Source organism: Toxotes jaculatrix, chromosome 21 (genome assembly GCF_017976425.1).
Source record: "Toxotes jaculatrix isolate fToxJac2 chromosome 21, fToxJac2.pri, whole genome shotgun sequence".
NCBI lineage: Eukaryota > Metazoa > Chordata > Actinopteri > Toxotidae > Toxotes > Toxotes jaculatrix.
In genome coordinates this window covers 15,097,386-15,114,915 of record NC_054414.1, presented here as the reverse complement: position 1 = coordinate 15,114,915, position 17,530 = coordinate 15,097,386, and the positions used below count along the sequence as shown (strand labels likewise).

The window sequence follows — 17,530 nt, the reverse complement described above, 5'->3', positions numbered from 1 at the left end:
GAGCACATAAAGCATCTCTGCATCGATCTGGAAGCTCTGGCCCGCAAACACTTACTCCTTGTTCTATTACATCACACGCACAACAGGCGCACACGCACCAAAATCAGGCAGGAAAAATGTATATTTGGTTGCCACAAACACGACGCTCAACGTGTGTCGTGCATGCATGTGTGCGGTGGCTTGGACACACCTAAAGCACACGGAAACGTGCACGCTCTCAAGTGGGCAGGTTGGAGTGGATTTGTTGTAGCTCAGATAAATGGAGTGAGTCAGTATTAGCTCAGAGTAAACAGTGAGACAGACACTGACATACACACCACATGTCACACTTCATCCTGTGGAGAGCACTGTCAAGCAAGCGAGCAGGAGAATGAAGGAGTACAGGAGGGAGAAAAACTCAATTGAAAGCAAAGAGCAACGAAAAGGAAATGAGAGGGAAAAAATGTAAATCTCTCAAGCTAGATTATTTAAGTTCCCTGAGAGATTTTAAGCGTTATATCTTATATGACTCCTGTAATTTTTTTCTATTAGGTGGTTCACTGTGGGCTGGCGGTGTGTTGTATGTAAGGTCTGACAGTAACTGTTTTTATTTACTCTGAGGTCTCTCAAGAGACCTTGATCTTAATGACACTACGAGTAAATATAGTAAGTTAAGGAAAGGAAAGGGCAGGAAAAGAAATCCCTCAGGCTGAGTTATTTCTTGTCCTGTGGAGATTTTAAAGCTTTATTTTCTGTTGTTTTTTGTGAGTGTTGTAGTTGTTGCTTGATTAAATCTTGTTTTGTTGTGTTGCTTGATTGTTGGCTTTCTGACTTCATGCTTCTTTAAATGTGGTCATTGTTTTTATTTGGAGTTTATTTGTTATTTGTAGTTGTATGTAGGTCTCTACCTGATTAAATGAAGGAAAGAGAAGGGGAGGGAGACAAAGGGAAATCTCTAAAACAACTTTTAAAATAATTCTTCTGCTTTGGATTTTTTAAGTCAGGTTTATACATATTTCCATTATTTTATTTCTAGTTGTCAATTAATTGTTGTAGTGTCTGAATGATTAGTTGTTTAATGGATTGGTAATTTGACAGAACATTCATTTACATCAATTGTCATAATTAATTGACATGAAGCTTCTGAAATATGAGGATTTACTGCTTTTCTCTGTTTTGTATCATTGTAAATTGATAATCTTATTATTTTACTTGGACAAAACAGGGAATTTGAATATGCCACCTTGGGTTCTGGGAAATTCCAATGGACATTTTTTCCAATATTTTCTGAAATTTTTTTACACTAAAGAATTAATGGACAACTCATTAGATTAATGGATGCTAGTGATAATAATCTTAAGTACCATCTGTATCTGACTGAAAATGTCTCTCAATTTCTCAGCTCTCCCCTGAGAAACATATCTTGATCTCACTGAGACACTAATTAAATTAAGTTACTAAAGGAAAGGAAAAGAATGGGAAGGAAAGGAAACGCGAGTAGGGAATTAAGGGAGGAAGGTGGTAGGAAAGTGTGTCAGAAATAACCAGGAACATATGCAGGAAACTAGTGCAGAAAAGAAGTAAGAACAGTACTATGGAGGCTATAGGAGTGGGAATTGGCAAAAATGTAAAGATGGAGAGTGATTGGCATTAGACCTTGAAGGCTATCATTAAACTACTACTCTAATGAATAAAGCATTCTGTGGGGAGGCAGGAGAGAGAGAGAGAGAGAGAGAGAGAGAGAGAGAGAGAGAGAGAGAGAGAGTGAATAACTGATCTGATGGCTGCTGCTGGGACCAGCTGCAACTGTATCGCCTCTCCAACGATCAAACACACATCACTTAGATTTCACTGTGTGTTTGTGTGCATGTAGCAAGTGCGAGTGTGTCTCATATGGCTTTGTCTCTTCTCATGGGTCTCCTCCTCAACATTTCACACACTAATTTGTCATTTCCATGGCAACCCTGTGTTGCAGGGGCTACAGCAAATATGGATGTGCTTGTGCATGTGTGTTTCAGGGAGAGAGGGAGACAGGAAGAGAAATGGAGAAGGAGGGCGAGAGAGAGAAAGAGTGATTGAGTGAACAGTACATTATCATGGACAGCTGTACTGAATCAAAATGGCGGATGGAGGCTGGGAGCACATCAGGGGAGCCTACATTATACAGCACCTGATAGAGGGAGCAGGGTGGAAAAGAAGCAGGGTAGAGAAAAGGGAAAGATGCACAGGGGGAATTCAAAAGAAGAAGGAATAAAAGAAATAGGGGAGAGAGAGGGACTCATTGAGATGGGGAACACAAAATGGAAGAGTGAGAAGAGAGAAAGAGGTAGAGGGATAGAAAGAGAGACAAGGCAAGGGAGTGGCAGAGAGTGGGGCATGGATGGATAGAGAGAATGAAAGAAACGAAAGAGAGAAAAATGCTGGTGTATCTAAATCCTAGTATAGCAAGCCTCAATCATGGCAGCCCTGTCATTCTGGAGATAGCACACTGCAATTCCCCTGCACCTCGTTTTTAGCCCACCATGCATTTCTGCTATCAGCTTCTCTCAGACTATCCACGCATACATACACAAACACGTGCACACACACACACACGCGCACACACACACACAACACAGAAAAAATAAACTCTAACATCCCATATGAAGGCATCCCTCCTTAATAACAGACAGGTGGATTAACTATATACTCATACAGTATACAGATAGATGACCAGTCTAGGAAATGTATGTAAATGCATGCTAAAATATGCATAGTCTCCATAAGTTAAAGTGTGAAAATCCATACAGTCAAGTTCACTAAAGGATACGACTGCTGTTTCCATCTCTATTCAGTGATATACAGCATCTGGCTTTGAAACTGACTGGGCTATCACATCACAGCCAAGGGAGCAATACTGTAGAGAAGGATATTACTGTCAGGACACAAGTGACAGATTGGTTGTCTCCAACGCTAAGCTCTTATTCCTCTTTTTGTTGTTGTTGTTCTTAAATTGAAGGAATTCATTTCTGGAGTGAGATATATGAGAGAGTTTAAAAAACACGTAACGCCAGCTCCGACAAAAGGGTCACTGGCCCGGAAGTAAAACAAGAGCAGAAACGGTTAATTAGTTGATCGACAGAAAACAGATCAACCATTCTGATAACTGATTAATCGTCATTCATCAAGTATAAATGCTCTTTATCATGGTAAAGTGAACATCTTTTGATTTTGAAGGTGTTCCACTGGACTCTTGAAATTGTAATTTTTCTTTATCTCAAACAATTTACTGACTGTGAGGCTGCAACTAAAAATTATTTTTCAATAACAGGTTAATCTGCAGATTATTTTCTTGGTTAATTGATTAATCATCACAATATCTCAAAGCTCAAGGTGATGTCGTCAAAAGTCTTGTTTTGTCTGAAAAACTTATAGATGTGCAATTTAATATAATGTTAAGATGAGGAAAAGCAGCAAATTCTCTCCTTTGAGAACCTGGAACCATCAAATTTTGGCCATTTTTACTTGAAAAATGAAAAACAATTGATTATCCGCATATTTGTCATTTTAGTAATTGCCTAATCATTGCAGCTGTGACTGACTAATTGCACAAATGATCAACACATTAGTCAGTATGGAAGAGAATCAGCCCAATACTTTTATCTATGACGTGACGTAAAAGTAAAAAATGCCCATCTCAATTTCCAGAGTCTAACGTGATACAGTATATTCAAACCTCAAAAATATTCCATTTATAGTGATAAGCAGTAAAGCATATTATAGTTCAAATTGTTTTTGAGCAGATATGGTCTTTTTTAAAAGTGAATTTTATTGGGACACAAATAGAATATAACTAAATAACATCCCATATTGTTAATCCCTGTGAATTTCATTTTAAGAAAAAACAATGAACAGAACAGTTCCTGCCATTATGTTCAATCTTTTATTTCTTGTCCCTTTTTGTTTCTTTTATCTATGCTCATCTCTCTCTATCTCCCTCTCTCTCTCTCCCTCTCTCTCTCTCTCTCTCTCTCTCTGTTTGTAGCTTGAATTTGGCCTTCTCTCTGGTACCCAGGGAAACCGGCTTGTTTCCATGACAATGTCTGCAGGCAGAACAGTGTATTTGTCTTAAGCTAGATAAGATCAGAGTCAGTTTCATCCCTCTTAGACACACATACGCGAGCTCAGGCATGCACACAAACACAGGTACATGCATTACGGCGCGTGCTGTTTGCACATAGGAGACCAGAGAAGCGCACACACTGGAATCCTATGCATTCGTGCATACAGGCAGCCCGAAATGATTTGAAAGCATACAGTTAAATATACCCACACAGACAAATGACAGTGCTCAGATCTGCATGCATGCAGATCCACACGGCTCCTGCGCTGTCACACAAACACACGCACACACACACACACCAACACCTAATGAAACCCTCTTACAGCAAGTTGTTAACAAATAACAAGAACATAAAGACCTCTTTTCATAAAGGTAATGTAATGGATTTTTAATGAAAGCTGTGGCTATTTCAGTTGTTGTAGTTATGCCAGACAAGTGCCACAAGTAAATGAGTGCTTGTGTGTGCGTGAGCATGCCTGTGAGTGTGAGTGTGTGTACGCTTGTTCATGTGTTTGTTCTTGTCTTGGCAAACAGCAAAGAAATGAACTTCAAATGCCAGATGGGGTACTGGAGTGAATCGCCAATTGGGCCACTACCCTCAGCACCCACCCAGACACAATGGAAATTACTAGAACAGGTAATAGACAATTGGAGCACCAACTAGCCTGTTTCTTTCTAAAAAAAAAAAAAAAAAAAAAAAAAGTGTGTGTGAGTGCTGTTGTTTGATGAGGTATCTGCATCACTGATGAATACCATCCTGGCTGATACGAGACTGTGTCAAGTCGGGGAGCCCAAGGAGAGATGCTGCACTCCTGCTGAGAAACGCTGCAGTCTTATCTCCCTTCCTGTCTCCCCCTGCGTGTCCGACCTTCTCTTTCAACCTCTCTTTTCCCACTTTCTCAATGCGCTCCTATCTTTCCTCACCATCACTTTCCTACACTCTTTTACCCTATCCCGCCCGCTCCTCCTCCCCCCTCATACACACTCGCAGCCAGCCTCCGCTCTATCTTTCCCCTTCATCCTCTGTAAATGGGAAGTCCGTTTGATGTCTTTATTTTTAGGCGATTGCAGGGTGCATCGGCTTTGTGCGTTCCCTATTAGCGTTGCCGTGAATGCACAAAAATGGTAATGTGTACACTTACTAACAGGATGGTAATTGCATACAATTACCAACAAATGTATACATTTACCAGTGGGATTGCTACACATTTCCCATGGTGAATTCAGTAACTGTGTATCTCCCTGATAATGTGGGGGTAGAGCTCTGTATGTGGTGCTGTGACTTTCATTACAAGAACTGCATGGGTGTTAAGCATTAATGAGTGTTGTAGTACAGTACTGTAATGGGTGTTAGTAGCAGAGAGTAGAGGCAGAATTAGTCCCATTAGTGCAGAGGATATATCTAGGAAAATTGTACATTTTGCAATAAAAACTTTGTTGCAATTGCTTTCTCACTGCCGATGGCCAAAGGGGGCATTTTCACAGCTCAAGATGTGGCCATCAGGACCCAAACTCATGCCAGTCACTCCGGCAGGCAGCCAATCACAAGACACTTGCCTGTTAACACCAAGTGGCTCTCTCTCACCTCGTGTTGGGTGCTGCTCACTTATCCGTCTTGCTAAGTTATGTCAGCATTACAAACCACACAGGCTAGTGAGCGTCTTTAAAAGTTACAGTATAGAGAAAAATGCCCGTTGCAAGCTGCCAGAGCCTAAGCTGATGTCTTCAAATTCACAACAACAGAGTAACAGGCAAAAACCATTGACAGTCCTCCCACAGACAATGAATCTATATCTGTTTAGACAATCAAGTGATCGTATTTATCGTTTGACATTTGCTGATTACTGTCTCTCAGATGTTAGGATTTGATGCTTTTCTTTGTCATATTGTATGTGATAGTAAATTGAAAATTTTGGGGGTATTTTTTTATTGATGGTCAGACAAAACAAGCCATCTGAAGTCATCAGCTTGGGCTGTGGGAAATCATAAGAGGCATTTCTCTCTATTGAGTACCATAAACAAACAAAACAATTTATCAATTAATTAAGAAAATCCTCAGCAAATTAACTGATAATGAAAATAATCATCAGCTGCACTCTTAAGTCATATTAAAAAAAAAGGATGTTTATTAATTTTAAGACCAACTAGTTTAATAACTGAACTGAGTCAGATAAGTTAAGACATTCAACAAGCATAATTAAAGCAACAAAAATATGTTTTTTAATTTACTTTCAGTGCCTGTATTTTATTAAAGAATAATCGGTCCTTGTGTGATTTATTATTAGGACTGTTAGATGGTGATGAGTAAGAGGTAGGAGACATGCTGTACTTTGCTGGTACTGACTGGTTCCTCTTGTCTTGGCGTCTGCTACCACTCCCAACCCCACATATGGTGGAGTCAGCACGGAACTTGTCCGCTGTGTGTGTGTGTGTGTGTGTGTGTGCGTGTGCGTTGTGAGAAAAGAGTGCACATGTGTATATCCGGGAGAGTACAAGAGAGGTAGAGGGACAAAAGCAAAAGAGACAATCTAAAGAGAAATCCAAAGAGTGTGACACTGAACATGTGTGTGTATGTGTGTGTAAATTGTGCCTGGGTGGAGTGTGCGTCCATCTGTGTGTTTTTCCCATAAGACAATGTGTTAAAATGAGCCGCTTTGATTGCCGACGCTTTATGAGTCACAAGTGATGACTCACAATCCACCTCCCCTGAACACACACTCATGCAGCTCGCACAAGACGCAGGCACACACGCACACAAACATACAGACACACACCTCATTCTCTCTTCATCCACTGACCGTGAAGAATATGTGAAGGCAGCCTTACTCATGCATATTTACACTGAACACACACACACACACTCACCTACTCAGCAGGCACTCTCTAAAGGTTATTGTGTGTGAGTGTGTGTCTGTTTGTCCGCCTGTTCACGTACACGCATGTGTAAAGGTCACTTGAAGCGAAGCTGACCACTTGTCTATGCCCTGCACAGATTGTCGGATTGATATCGAGAACACTTGGACAACAACTGCTATTAACCACACAACCCGCCTCAAAGCTTAAATAAATAAATAAATAAATAAATATCATAAACGAGCATTGATGCCAATTACGTCCAAGAGCCATTCTTCAATCCTATTCAAAACCTACAATCACTCATTCACCCAGAACCCTTCACGGTCTATTCTTGGCCAGACAGTGAGAAGAGAAAGGGCAAAATCTGCTACTTGGCTTTAAGCACATTTTCCATCCAGATTATTGCTGCTCAATACTTTTCAAAAAAAAAAAAAAAAAAAAAAAAATCCATTTCCCCCTCTTCCTTTGGCTGCTCGATACTTATGAAAATCCAATTTGGCTTCCTCTTTTCTTTCTTCCCTCCACAATTCGTGCATTTTCACCCACTCAAAGTGATTAGTGATCTGTGGGTATCGTTTCCAGAGAGAATGATAGCTGTGTTTTATGGAGGAGGGGAAAGGTCCATGGTTCCCCATCAGGGCTGATGTCCCTTGGAGAATGACTGGGCTGGGAGGGCAGACAGGAGCACCGCTGTCCCTTTGCAGATACAGGCAGTTGCTCTACATCACAGGAGAGAAGACGACTCACTTTATCTCTCCCTCGCTTCCTCTTTCCCTCTCCGCTCCCTCTATCATTCTTTCCTTTAGCTCCTCTCTCACAGACACAGTCTCTTTTTCTCAATTTCTCCAGCACACACACACACACAAGCAGACACACATGCTATATATCTTTCTAAGACACCCCTTCCCACACCCCATCCGCCCCCTCAAAGAAACTCATTTCAGCTTTGCGGGCTCCTCAAAAAGCCTCTTTACGCTGAGCTAACCTAAGCTAGGCTTCGTCTGCACCATTTGACAGCCTTTACATCTCAGTATGCTGAGCAAAAACACACAACCACGCACACGCACACACACACACAGCTTTTTTATGTGTACAGTTTCTGAAAGAGACTTCAAAGGTTTAAAAAAAGAAAAGAAAAAAAATCAGCCACAGTTCTACTTTCAGCCCATCACAATCCAAACATCCATAATACTGAGGGCATCCACTATACACAAATACACCGAATACATTGTGTAATAATGCTGAAAACATATGTTAATACATGTCAGTCCTTAAGTAGGTGATTTAAAATGCCGAGCATAAGCCAGATGAAGCAATTAAATTTTCACTGCCACCTGGATGATTCATGGCAGACATTTTGGGGCACAAAACTCCAGCACTCAGAGCTCACTTAGCAATCAAAACATTGCAAAAATCCTCAGATAGAAATATAGTTGACAGAGTCGAGATGTCTCACTGTGATAGATGGTTGGAGACATCATTTGTGCTCTATTCAAGATATTTCTATCCACCAGCATGGATGAACATTTCATTACATAGCACATTTCACTGAATACACGGCGGCCCTGTCACAATGGGAGACAGCCGTCATCATATCCTCTCTCATCCAATCAAAGAGCACAATAGACGCAGATCAGCCTGTCACAGTCAGGCCTGTCTTCATGTGGGCCAATCAGTGTATTCATCAGCGTCATGCAGAGCCGACCAATCGAGCAGCACCTACCTTCAGATTTTCAAGAGCACCATAGGCCAGAGCTCCTATTCATTCGCACGCATGCACGCACGCTTAAGTATGAACACGCTCGCACACACATGCATCAGCAGCTTACCTTACCAAAAATGAAACATTCCAATTTAATGGCAGAACTTGAAGCAGAACAGCTCTAAAGGTCTTCATTACCATACATACAAGACCCCGTCAATACATTCACCTTCAAAACCAACCAGAACAGCCCATGAGCCATACACATGAAAAAAAAAATCGGGGGGTACCTCTGAGTTTTCCTAAATTCACAGAGGGTGGTGTTCCAAACAGTGAGAAAGAGGGCAGGAAAGGAAACAAACAAGGAAAAATGAGAAAGGGGGCAAGAAGACAGGGGTGGCAATGTGAGTTTTGTTCATCAGTGAACACTTTGCAAAAGGCAGAGCACTGGCACTTGTTTTTGGGCTGTGTTCAAAAACACTGGACAACTTTGGGGGGTGGGGTGGGGGGGGTTGAGGTGTAACAGCATCGCTTCCATACACAGCAGGAACATCTGTTCAGAATCACATGCGCTCGCCAATGTATGATCAGGAGCCGATGTGAGAACCAGCGACGGCAGAGCGAGACATGCTGGAAGCCAATGAGAAGCCATGGATGAATGTGGATGAATGTTCCTGTGAAAACTGCCACCGTCATTGATTCAAATCCTGATGTAAAAGCACATATTCACACATATGCATTAAACTGCACACACATCCAACGCTCCCATCCCCTCGATCAGACTGTTACATATAGATGAGAGAAAATGAGATGAGGTGGAAGAGTAAAGACCAAATCAAACCATCCATGGAGTCAGTCGGTCAGTCAGCCCTTATCTCCATTTCCATGACCTGGAGCCCTGCCAAGTCTAACCCAGTGAAGGGCCGTCAAGCTACAGCCGTCTACTCCCTCCCACCCCACATCAGCAGCCATGATTAGAGTGTATATCCCAGCAGAAGTTGCTCTCAGGCTCATCACTCTCTTCAAAAATTAAATGATAAAATGATCTTTAAAGCCATATTTCATATTTAATTGTTCCATTGCAAATGTCCAAGTCATCCATTTCAGTTTAAAGTAAAACTGAAATTTCTGATGAGACGAAATGGAATCTTTTAAAATGAAAAGAAACTCAATTACAGAAAAAAAAAACTGACCTTAGTTCAGTGCCTAGAGAGACAACTTCCTCCCGCGCCAGGTGGTGATGAAGTGGGGGAGGGATAAAGGGAGCTGTGAGTGTGGGAGTGAGAAGGTAGGGGATGATGGTATAGCAGAGGACAACAGGAAGTGAGGTAAGAGGAGGCCATACCTTGGTCGCCAATCATCAGGTGTGCCAGACCTTAAAGGAAGACAAGAGCACAGTCAGCACAGCAAAGGATCATGGGGGGTGAAGTGTGTGTATGTGTACATATGTGTTTTTTGTGATACAGGAGCTTATCAGTGACATGCTGGTGGAGACTAAAGTTCTCTGTGTTTATTAGCTACCGTGTGTGTGAGTCCTCTAAATTATTCCAAATGTCTAAAAAAACTCGCTTTGTAGACACTTACTCATCCTAGGCAGCGATCCCACGCACAAACAGGTATGTACACAGACGTTTGCACACAGCCACAAACTAGGTCGTACGCAGTACAGTATTTGCATGTGTCTATGTCTATGTAACCTTGAGGCAAAAGCCACTTCAGATGATTGCACACGGGATGCCGTACTTACCAGATGTCAGCAACCAACCCCTGCATACCCACATAGACCAACATACATTTACGCTGGCTATCTTGTACTGCATTTTCACAACAGAAGATGTAATGAGCACATAAAGACCAGAGAGAAGAATGCAAAGGAAAAGACTGACATGGAAAAGATATAAATGGCTACAGAGTGGGTGGAGAGGAAAGGTGAAAAAATGATGATAGAGGTAAATTAATGTTTACTTAAGAGTTAAGGCAAGGGCATGTAAAAGAGGGAATCAGATAAAAAAGCAAAGATGTTTGAATAAAGAGAAAGAAGAGAAACTCAAATACAGACAGACAGACGATAGATAGATAGATAGACAGACAGACATAGATAGAAAGATAGACAGATAGTCAGATAGATAGATAGAAAGATAGAAAGATAGAAAGATAGATAGATAGATAGATAGATAGATAGAGGTACAACCTACCTGGGGTGTAGCTGTGCTCTGGAAAGGTGTTGCAGCCGGGCGAGGAGAGAGAGAGACAGACATTCATTAACATGCATGCTCAGCCCTTGGGTTACCATGGCTACTTACTGTACATGCACACCCGTCCAGGGTTACCGTGGTAACATACATGCAAAGTCCACACAAACGTCACAATGGGTACCATGCTGCATTGGTAGCCAAAACTGAGGTTTGTCTATATATACGCACACAGCAGCATTAAAAAAAACGCACAGTCTCTCTCTATGACTCCACATGTGTACAAATACACATACATAAGTGCGCACACGGGGAGGGGGTGTGGGCGTAAATATACATTCCTACCTGTATGTTTGGATTCAAGGGCCGTTTACCCCAGAACTTACCTTGCAGCTGCTTCCTCTCCCCAGAGCCCCTCGACAGATAGCATGCAACACACACACACACACCCACATACACACCCACAGTATCACAATCTCTCCCTCACTCTCTCTGTCTCCCGCACATACAGACACACACACACACACTAACATTGACTATGACAGTAATAATGATATGAAATAGCAGGGTAAACATGTAGGGATGGATTAGCAGTGCAGGAAGACAAGGGGCATGCATGGTTCAATACTGGGACAGAGTGTGCGTGTGCATGTTTTTGTGCATATGAAAGTGTGTGTTTAAGTGTGCGTATTCTGAGCAGTGGGCTCATCTGAGTGTTTCCTTGCCTCTGCCCTTGTGCTAGTAGCATGGCAGAAACAGGTGGAGCCATTAGCATGCTAACAGCGATCTGCCCTCAAGGACAATGCAAGCCAGGCCAGGCCTAACAAGCCAGGTTCACTCTGCCTTCACTGGAGGGCAGAATGGCTTAGACAGTAATTACATTTATGCATGGCTCTGGCCAACCTTTCTTCATTTACTACAGCTATATTTTGAATATTTGAAATATAGTCATTTTTTTTTATCCAAAATTGACACATTGATGTGCTTTGGAGCAAAACCCTCATAAAAAGCACTTTCCGCACACTGGTATGAAAGATGTAATACACTGTCTTTTAGAGCGGAAAAAAATACTTACAGTAAATAATATGATATAACTTTACAAATGTGTCTAAGCTTGTCACAAATCTGCAAAAATATGAGTGTGAATAAAAGTGGATCATTAGGGAGCCTTGAAGATATTGTGTAATTGTAAACGTGTACGGAAACCTGCACTGCCACAGCCAAACTGCTTATTTCTGGCTTCAAACATGGTCCTGAGGTTTCATTTTTTCCTCTCGCAGAGCATATTCGTTCTGTATTAAAGATTCATAACAGAATTTTTTCCTAATTTTCAGAGGGTTATAATTTTATCTCAAAGCTATATTGTGCAGATTCAGTGAAGTTGCTGGGATCAGAATACCACAGTAATTTCAAGGTACCATATAAGAGATAAACCTTTATACCCGACTCTGCCTAACTTCTTACAAAACAACTACACAGCCTGGACTCATATATTTGCAAATAATGATCATTCTCATCTTGAAAGAGACAACTATGGTTCCACCACATTCAATCAACATTTTATAAAACCTTAGACGGTGTTAACATAATATTTTTTCTTTCGTCAAAGAGGGCTTTTGACCTGAGCTTTTGCTCTCCAATTTAAATTTTCTTCAGTTCTTCCTCAGTGCACCCAAAAGATTTCTTTAGGCATACTTTAAGGTGGTAAGAGTTATTCACAGGTAGTGCAAGGATATTAGTTCAGCCCAAGGATCCTGTAGTTGGAGATATCCCACTGAGCCGGTATCTAGTCTGACCAAAATGAACAGCAGTACATGGGGCCAGTTTTAGAAAAAACACATTATATACCACAGCACTACAAAAGAGTACATCATCTGCTCAGTTCTCCTCTCAGACCTCTCTGTATCTCTCATCTATTTTCAGAGAATGAGTAACATGAGGTAGAGAGGCCTAAGAGAAGAACCAAGCTCCAGAAATACTCTTAAGATGTTGTTACTCACTGTAGTTCATGGTTTATCTTTATGTTAACCAGCCCCATTTGCTGCTGTATTTCTGAGTGAAAAGCTGGCAGTTCACTGGAAAGGCTCCTGTTTCCTGAGCTAACATCCATGAATTATTGTAATATCACTACTAGCGAGCAACTGAAGAAAAGACATGAAGTAACCTTTAAGTCATTAAGCTACTCTCAATTTCCACCATCATCTAACATCATACTCTAAACCCTGCAGCAATTTCTGCCTAAACTCTGAAATCTGAATCTGAGAAACCATGAAGAGACTAGTGAAATACCAGTCTGAAACAACACGCTCATGTCAACACTCAAAAAGGGAGCTAGAGGGGATCTTTGCATTTCCATTTCAGTCTCACAGCAAAATTCACCCCAAGAACAACTCGCTATTGTTTTATCCGAAGCTGTTATTTTCATTCTGTGCAGAATATAAGCATTATTCATTCTGGCAATGCTATAAGATTTCATATGATAGCAAATCTGCTGCAGCCAAATACAGTACTACCCACCCCACGTGCATCCATCCAAGCAGACCTCCTAACTGGAACCATTTTATGAGACTACTATTACTAACACCGGCCACTACTGCCAAGAGAAAAAATGATTGTAGCACTTGTTCTCCACAGCAACACTTGGCATCACTCACAACTGAAATGTGAGTCCATCTGTAGGAATATAAAACAGCCCCTTAAAAGGTGTAAGTAGCCTATTGTTGAGCGACAAAGTGCCAGTCCAAAGCAGGTATTGTATCTGGTGAGGGCCTTTATGTAAAATGTCTGCACCTCCCATTTAGCCTGCAGAGCTACACCGCTGTTAGCAAACCTGATGTGACTAATGGTGGTGGTACCACAGTCCTCACGCCGTGTGAATGTGTTTCTCCATGTGTTTCTATGTTTGTGCAGGTATATGTGTGCTCTGTGTCTCCCATTGTGCACTCACCAGCAGAAAAACAACAGAGTGGATTTGACAGGCTCGGATCACACGTAATTCTCAGTTCAGCACCGACTTTCTGCTGAGAGCTGATCATAGCTTCACCTGTCACTTCCTGAATGTATATACACCCCACATGCAGCACTAGCATGGTAAACTGTTTTCAGTATCAATCAATGTGTCAGCTATTTTAATTTATCAATTAATCCTTAAGTGTTTTAAATGTCAAAAAAGTGAAAAATGCATAGCACTGTCTCCTAGAGGGCAATTTATTCAAATTGCTGTTTTGTCCAGCCAACAGTCCAAAATCCAAAGTATTCCATTTACAATGATACAAAACAGAGAAAAGCAGAAAATCTTCACTTTTTGGAAAATAAAACAAGGCCATCTTTGAATTCCCACATCTGGAACCAGCAATTGTTTGGCATTTTTGCTTAAAAAATAGCTACTGATTAATTTTCTGTCAAGCAACTAATCAATTAATTGACTACTTGTTGTAGCTGTACGTAAATGATCAACTATTTTTCTGTCAATCGACAAATCATTTCAGTGAGCTTAAGCACAAGCTACCTTCCCCACCTGCTCAGGACAATCATTATTATCTCAAGGATGCCTTACATACATGATACATACATGATGCCTGAAATCCCTAAGAGGAGAGCTGGAGGCAGCAACGAGTCTGGAGGTTGGAGCTGAGGAATGGGAGTCGGGAGGGAGGCAGGAAGAGCGAGAATGGAGAAACACTCCTGGCATGAGGTCTCCCTATTAGTACTGTCTCCATGGTAACCTAGGCCATCCCACTGTCCACTAAATGTTAGAGTGTGATATGGTGGGTGGCTAAAGGGAGGTGTGATGCCGACAGCGGTGCTGGGTGGAGTGTGAGGTCAGGTCGGTGACAAACGGTGGCCTTGCAGCAAGGCCACTCTGCCGTTTTTGTCTGATGCATTTGTGTCGTTAAAAAAAAAATCAATTGCAGAGGCAAAGCTGAACGGTATCTGTGGCATTGGGGGGGGGAAAAAAAGAAGCATACAGTAGTTAAGAGAGCTATTGATTAAGAATGCAGATTTGCTCTGTGGATGAACTGAAGCAAATCTGACAACACACACACCTAAGCAGGGGGAAATTAAAGCATTTGCAGTACTGGCCATAACAAGGTAGCCGAGTTCATTAAGCAGCTGTTTCGTTTTTGTAATGGCCATCATTACACTGCCCTGTATATTGGCACTTGTATTGACCAAAGGCTTGTTTGACAGCATTAAGGGAGGCTGTTCTTGTGGAGCTGAGCTATTAAATCATTTGTAAAGAAGCATTTTTCTTTTGCCTCTTCCAATAAGGGACATAAAAGTTTGATTTTTATATCAGGCTGTTTAGTGTCACACTTCTTCATATTTGTAAAGTACCACTGACAGGACACTCTTTGCTCTTTTATAATGCATAAGAACACTAACACAAAAACACATACTATACAAGCTCACACATACACAAAAAGAGCATCTTAACAGACTGCCAGCTGTTCAAATTAATGGCAGGTGATAGATTGTACACACTTCATTTCAACACCCTGTGTATGGTACCTGTGAAGGCCATCTAGAATCAATACAAATCCATTAACACAGGCAGCCAGGTGTCAGCCATGTAGCAACCACTGATTTCCAGCCTCTTAGCCTAGTTCCAGTTAAAGTCTCTCAACACGAGCCAAGAACCACATCCATAATGGATCTATATGGTTATTTTGCCAAACACACCAGCTGAGCCCCTCAGAGCTTTACCACTGCCAGCCAGGTAAGGCTTCTCTGTGCGTTTCAGGATTTCATCTCAAATCTCCAGACTCCCAAGCTTCACGGTCTGAATACAGTACAGAACAGCTGTTCTCAAGCTCTCAGATCCAGCTCCACTAAACTGACTGCGCTTCTTGGGAGGGGTTTTAGCTCTGAGTTCTGGAGGAACACACTAAATTGGCAGCCATAAAAAATCAATACCAAACATAATCAGTATGCATGTTGCACTTTCGCGAAGGCTGCTGGTCCATACACACCAACTGAAGGCAGCTGTGAAGGTGTGAATGAAAAATAGATGTCTACACTGAAGAACCTGGTGTTGGGAATTGGAGGTATAACTTTGGAGGTATCCCTCCACAAAATTAACTGTATGTGCATTTATGTATTTAAGCGTATGTGCATGTATGTAAAGGATGAAATGTATATGATGGGTCAGCATGGTTCTGGGCCTTACCTTCGCTGCAGTCATTGCCTTGGTAACCGGTGTCGGAGCAGTCGCAGACGGCCTGGTCGTTGACCACGCTGCACACCCCTCCATTCTGGCACTGGTGGTCCGGCCCACAGCCAGCCGTTACTGTGACGCCCTCTGAGCCATCCAGCGTCACCAGTGAACCATTGATGCTCACCGTCGTGATCCAGCCACGGAAGGCGGGGTGTTCCCGCACCGAAGGGGAGGTGAGGCGCAAAGGCGAGGAGTGAAGTTCTGGCGTCAACCCGCCCATGAAGGTGTGGCTGAATACTGTCATGTCTCTTCTCTTGCTCTTCACTTCCGCCCATCCCTCTAGTCGTCCGTCCACCTCCAAAGAGGTGTTCCTCCAGTCCCGCTTGACACGCACTGCGTGCCAACGCCCGTCGCTCACCGCCACGCCTGACTGCAGCTCGGCTGGCTCAGCACAGAAGATGGAGAAACGCAGGCGGAGGTGGCCATGGAGAAGCAGCAGCTCCAGGAAGTCGCAAAAGCCCTCATCATCCAGGTAGAGCAGGAGGCCCTCCTGGCTATGAGTCCGCAGGCTGAAGCTCAGCACACTTTCACAGCAGGCGTTCCACACTGGAAACCGCCCCCACTGGCTGGACACACCTCCAAACTCCAAAACCTCCCCTTGGGCCTGGCCCCCCACGCTGCACAGGCACAGCCCCAGGAAGAGCAGGGGGGCTGCCGCCCAAACACACACCGCCATCACACTCATACACACACTCGCTCTCACACTCACACACACACTGGAGGAGATAGAGGCTAGAGCTGAGGTGTTCCCTCTAGCCTACAGCTCATGGTGACAACTGTAGGGCGCTTCGTAGAACACTTTCTAGGTGTCTCAGGTGCACCCTGCTTTCTTGGTAGTGTTCTTTACAAGGTGAGGCTCCTATACGATACACCTCCAGTGGGGGAGGGGGTCAAACAACAGCTCCCTCCGTCCTTTCAGCACCCTTGGGACATCTTCTTTGGCCTTGGCCTGGCGTTTGTGTCTTCTCTGAGATGTTCAATGCCTTCTCTCCATTCAGTCTTTCATTCTTCACTTCTGACATACGAGATTCCAGGTGTGTGTATTTGTGCGTGCATCTGTGTGAGTGTTAGACACTTGACGAATAGGATGTGAACTCCATCTTTGTGCCCTAGATAGGGCCTTATCCCCCATGCAGGCAACTCCCCACGGAGTACGAGTATGAGTGTGTGTGGCTCACACACTAGTAATGGAGAGAAATGACACCGTCATAGCAGTATTTTCTCCCCCTCCTCCCTGTCTTAGTAGGGCAAGACTTAAAGTGTGTGTGGGCAAATATGTGTGTGTGTGTGTGTGTGCGTGTGCCAGTGAGGTATGTGTGTCTCTCACTGCCGCGTCATCACTCTCTCCAGCGACCTACAGAGAGAACAGAGACGGCACAATCAACCAGGGTCACACACACACACTCACATACTCTCTCTCTCTCTCACACACACATAGCATACTCAAGCCCAGCCTGCTATTATTCTCAAATTACCCAATA

At 42.8% G+C, this 17,530-nt stretch overlaps 1 protein-coding gene across 1 annotated transcript in view; it reads right to left on the bottom strand.

The window, feature by feature from the left end:
* nrxn1a (neurexin 1a) overlaps positions 1-17,264 on the bottom strand; it is a 52,344-nt gene extending 35,080 nt beyond the window's left edge. The window contains exons 1-3 of the mRNA XM_041066968.1: positions 16,002-17,264; positions 10,835-10,852; positions 9,985-10,014 (exon numbers count right to left, since the gene is read on the bottom strand). Coding sequence (XP_040922902.1) covers positions 9,985-10,014; positions 10,835-10,852; positions 16,002-16,734 — 781 coding nt within the window. The 5' untranslated portion in view covers positions 16,735-17,264. The remainder of the gene's footprint in view (positions 1-9,984; positions 10,015-10,834; positions 10,853-16,001) is intronic.
* Between the last annotated feature and the right edge of the window lie 266 nt (positions 17,265-17,530).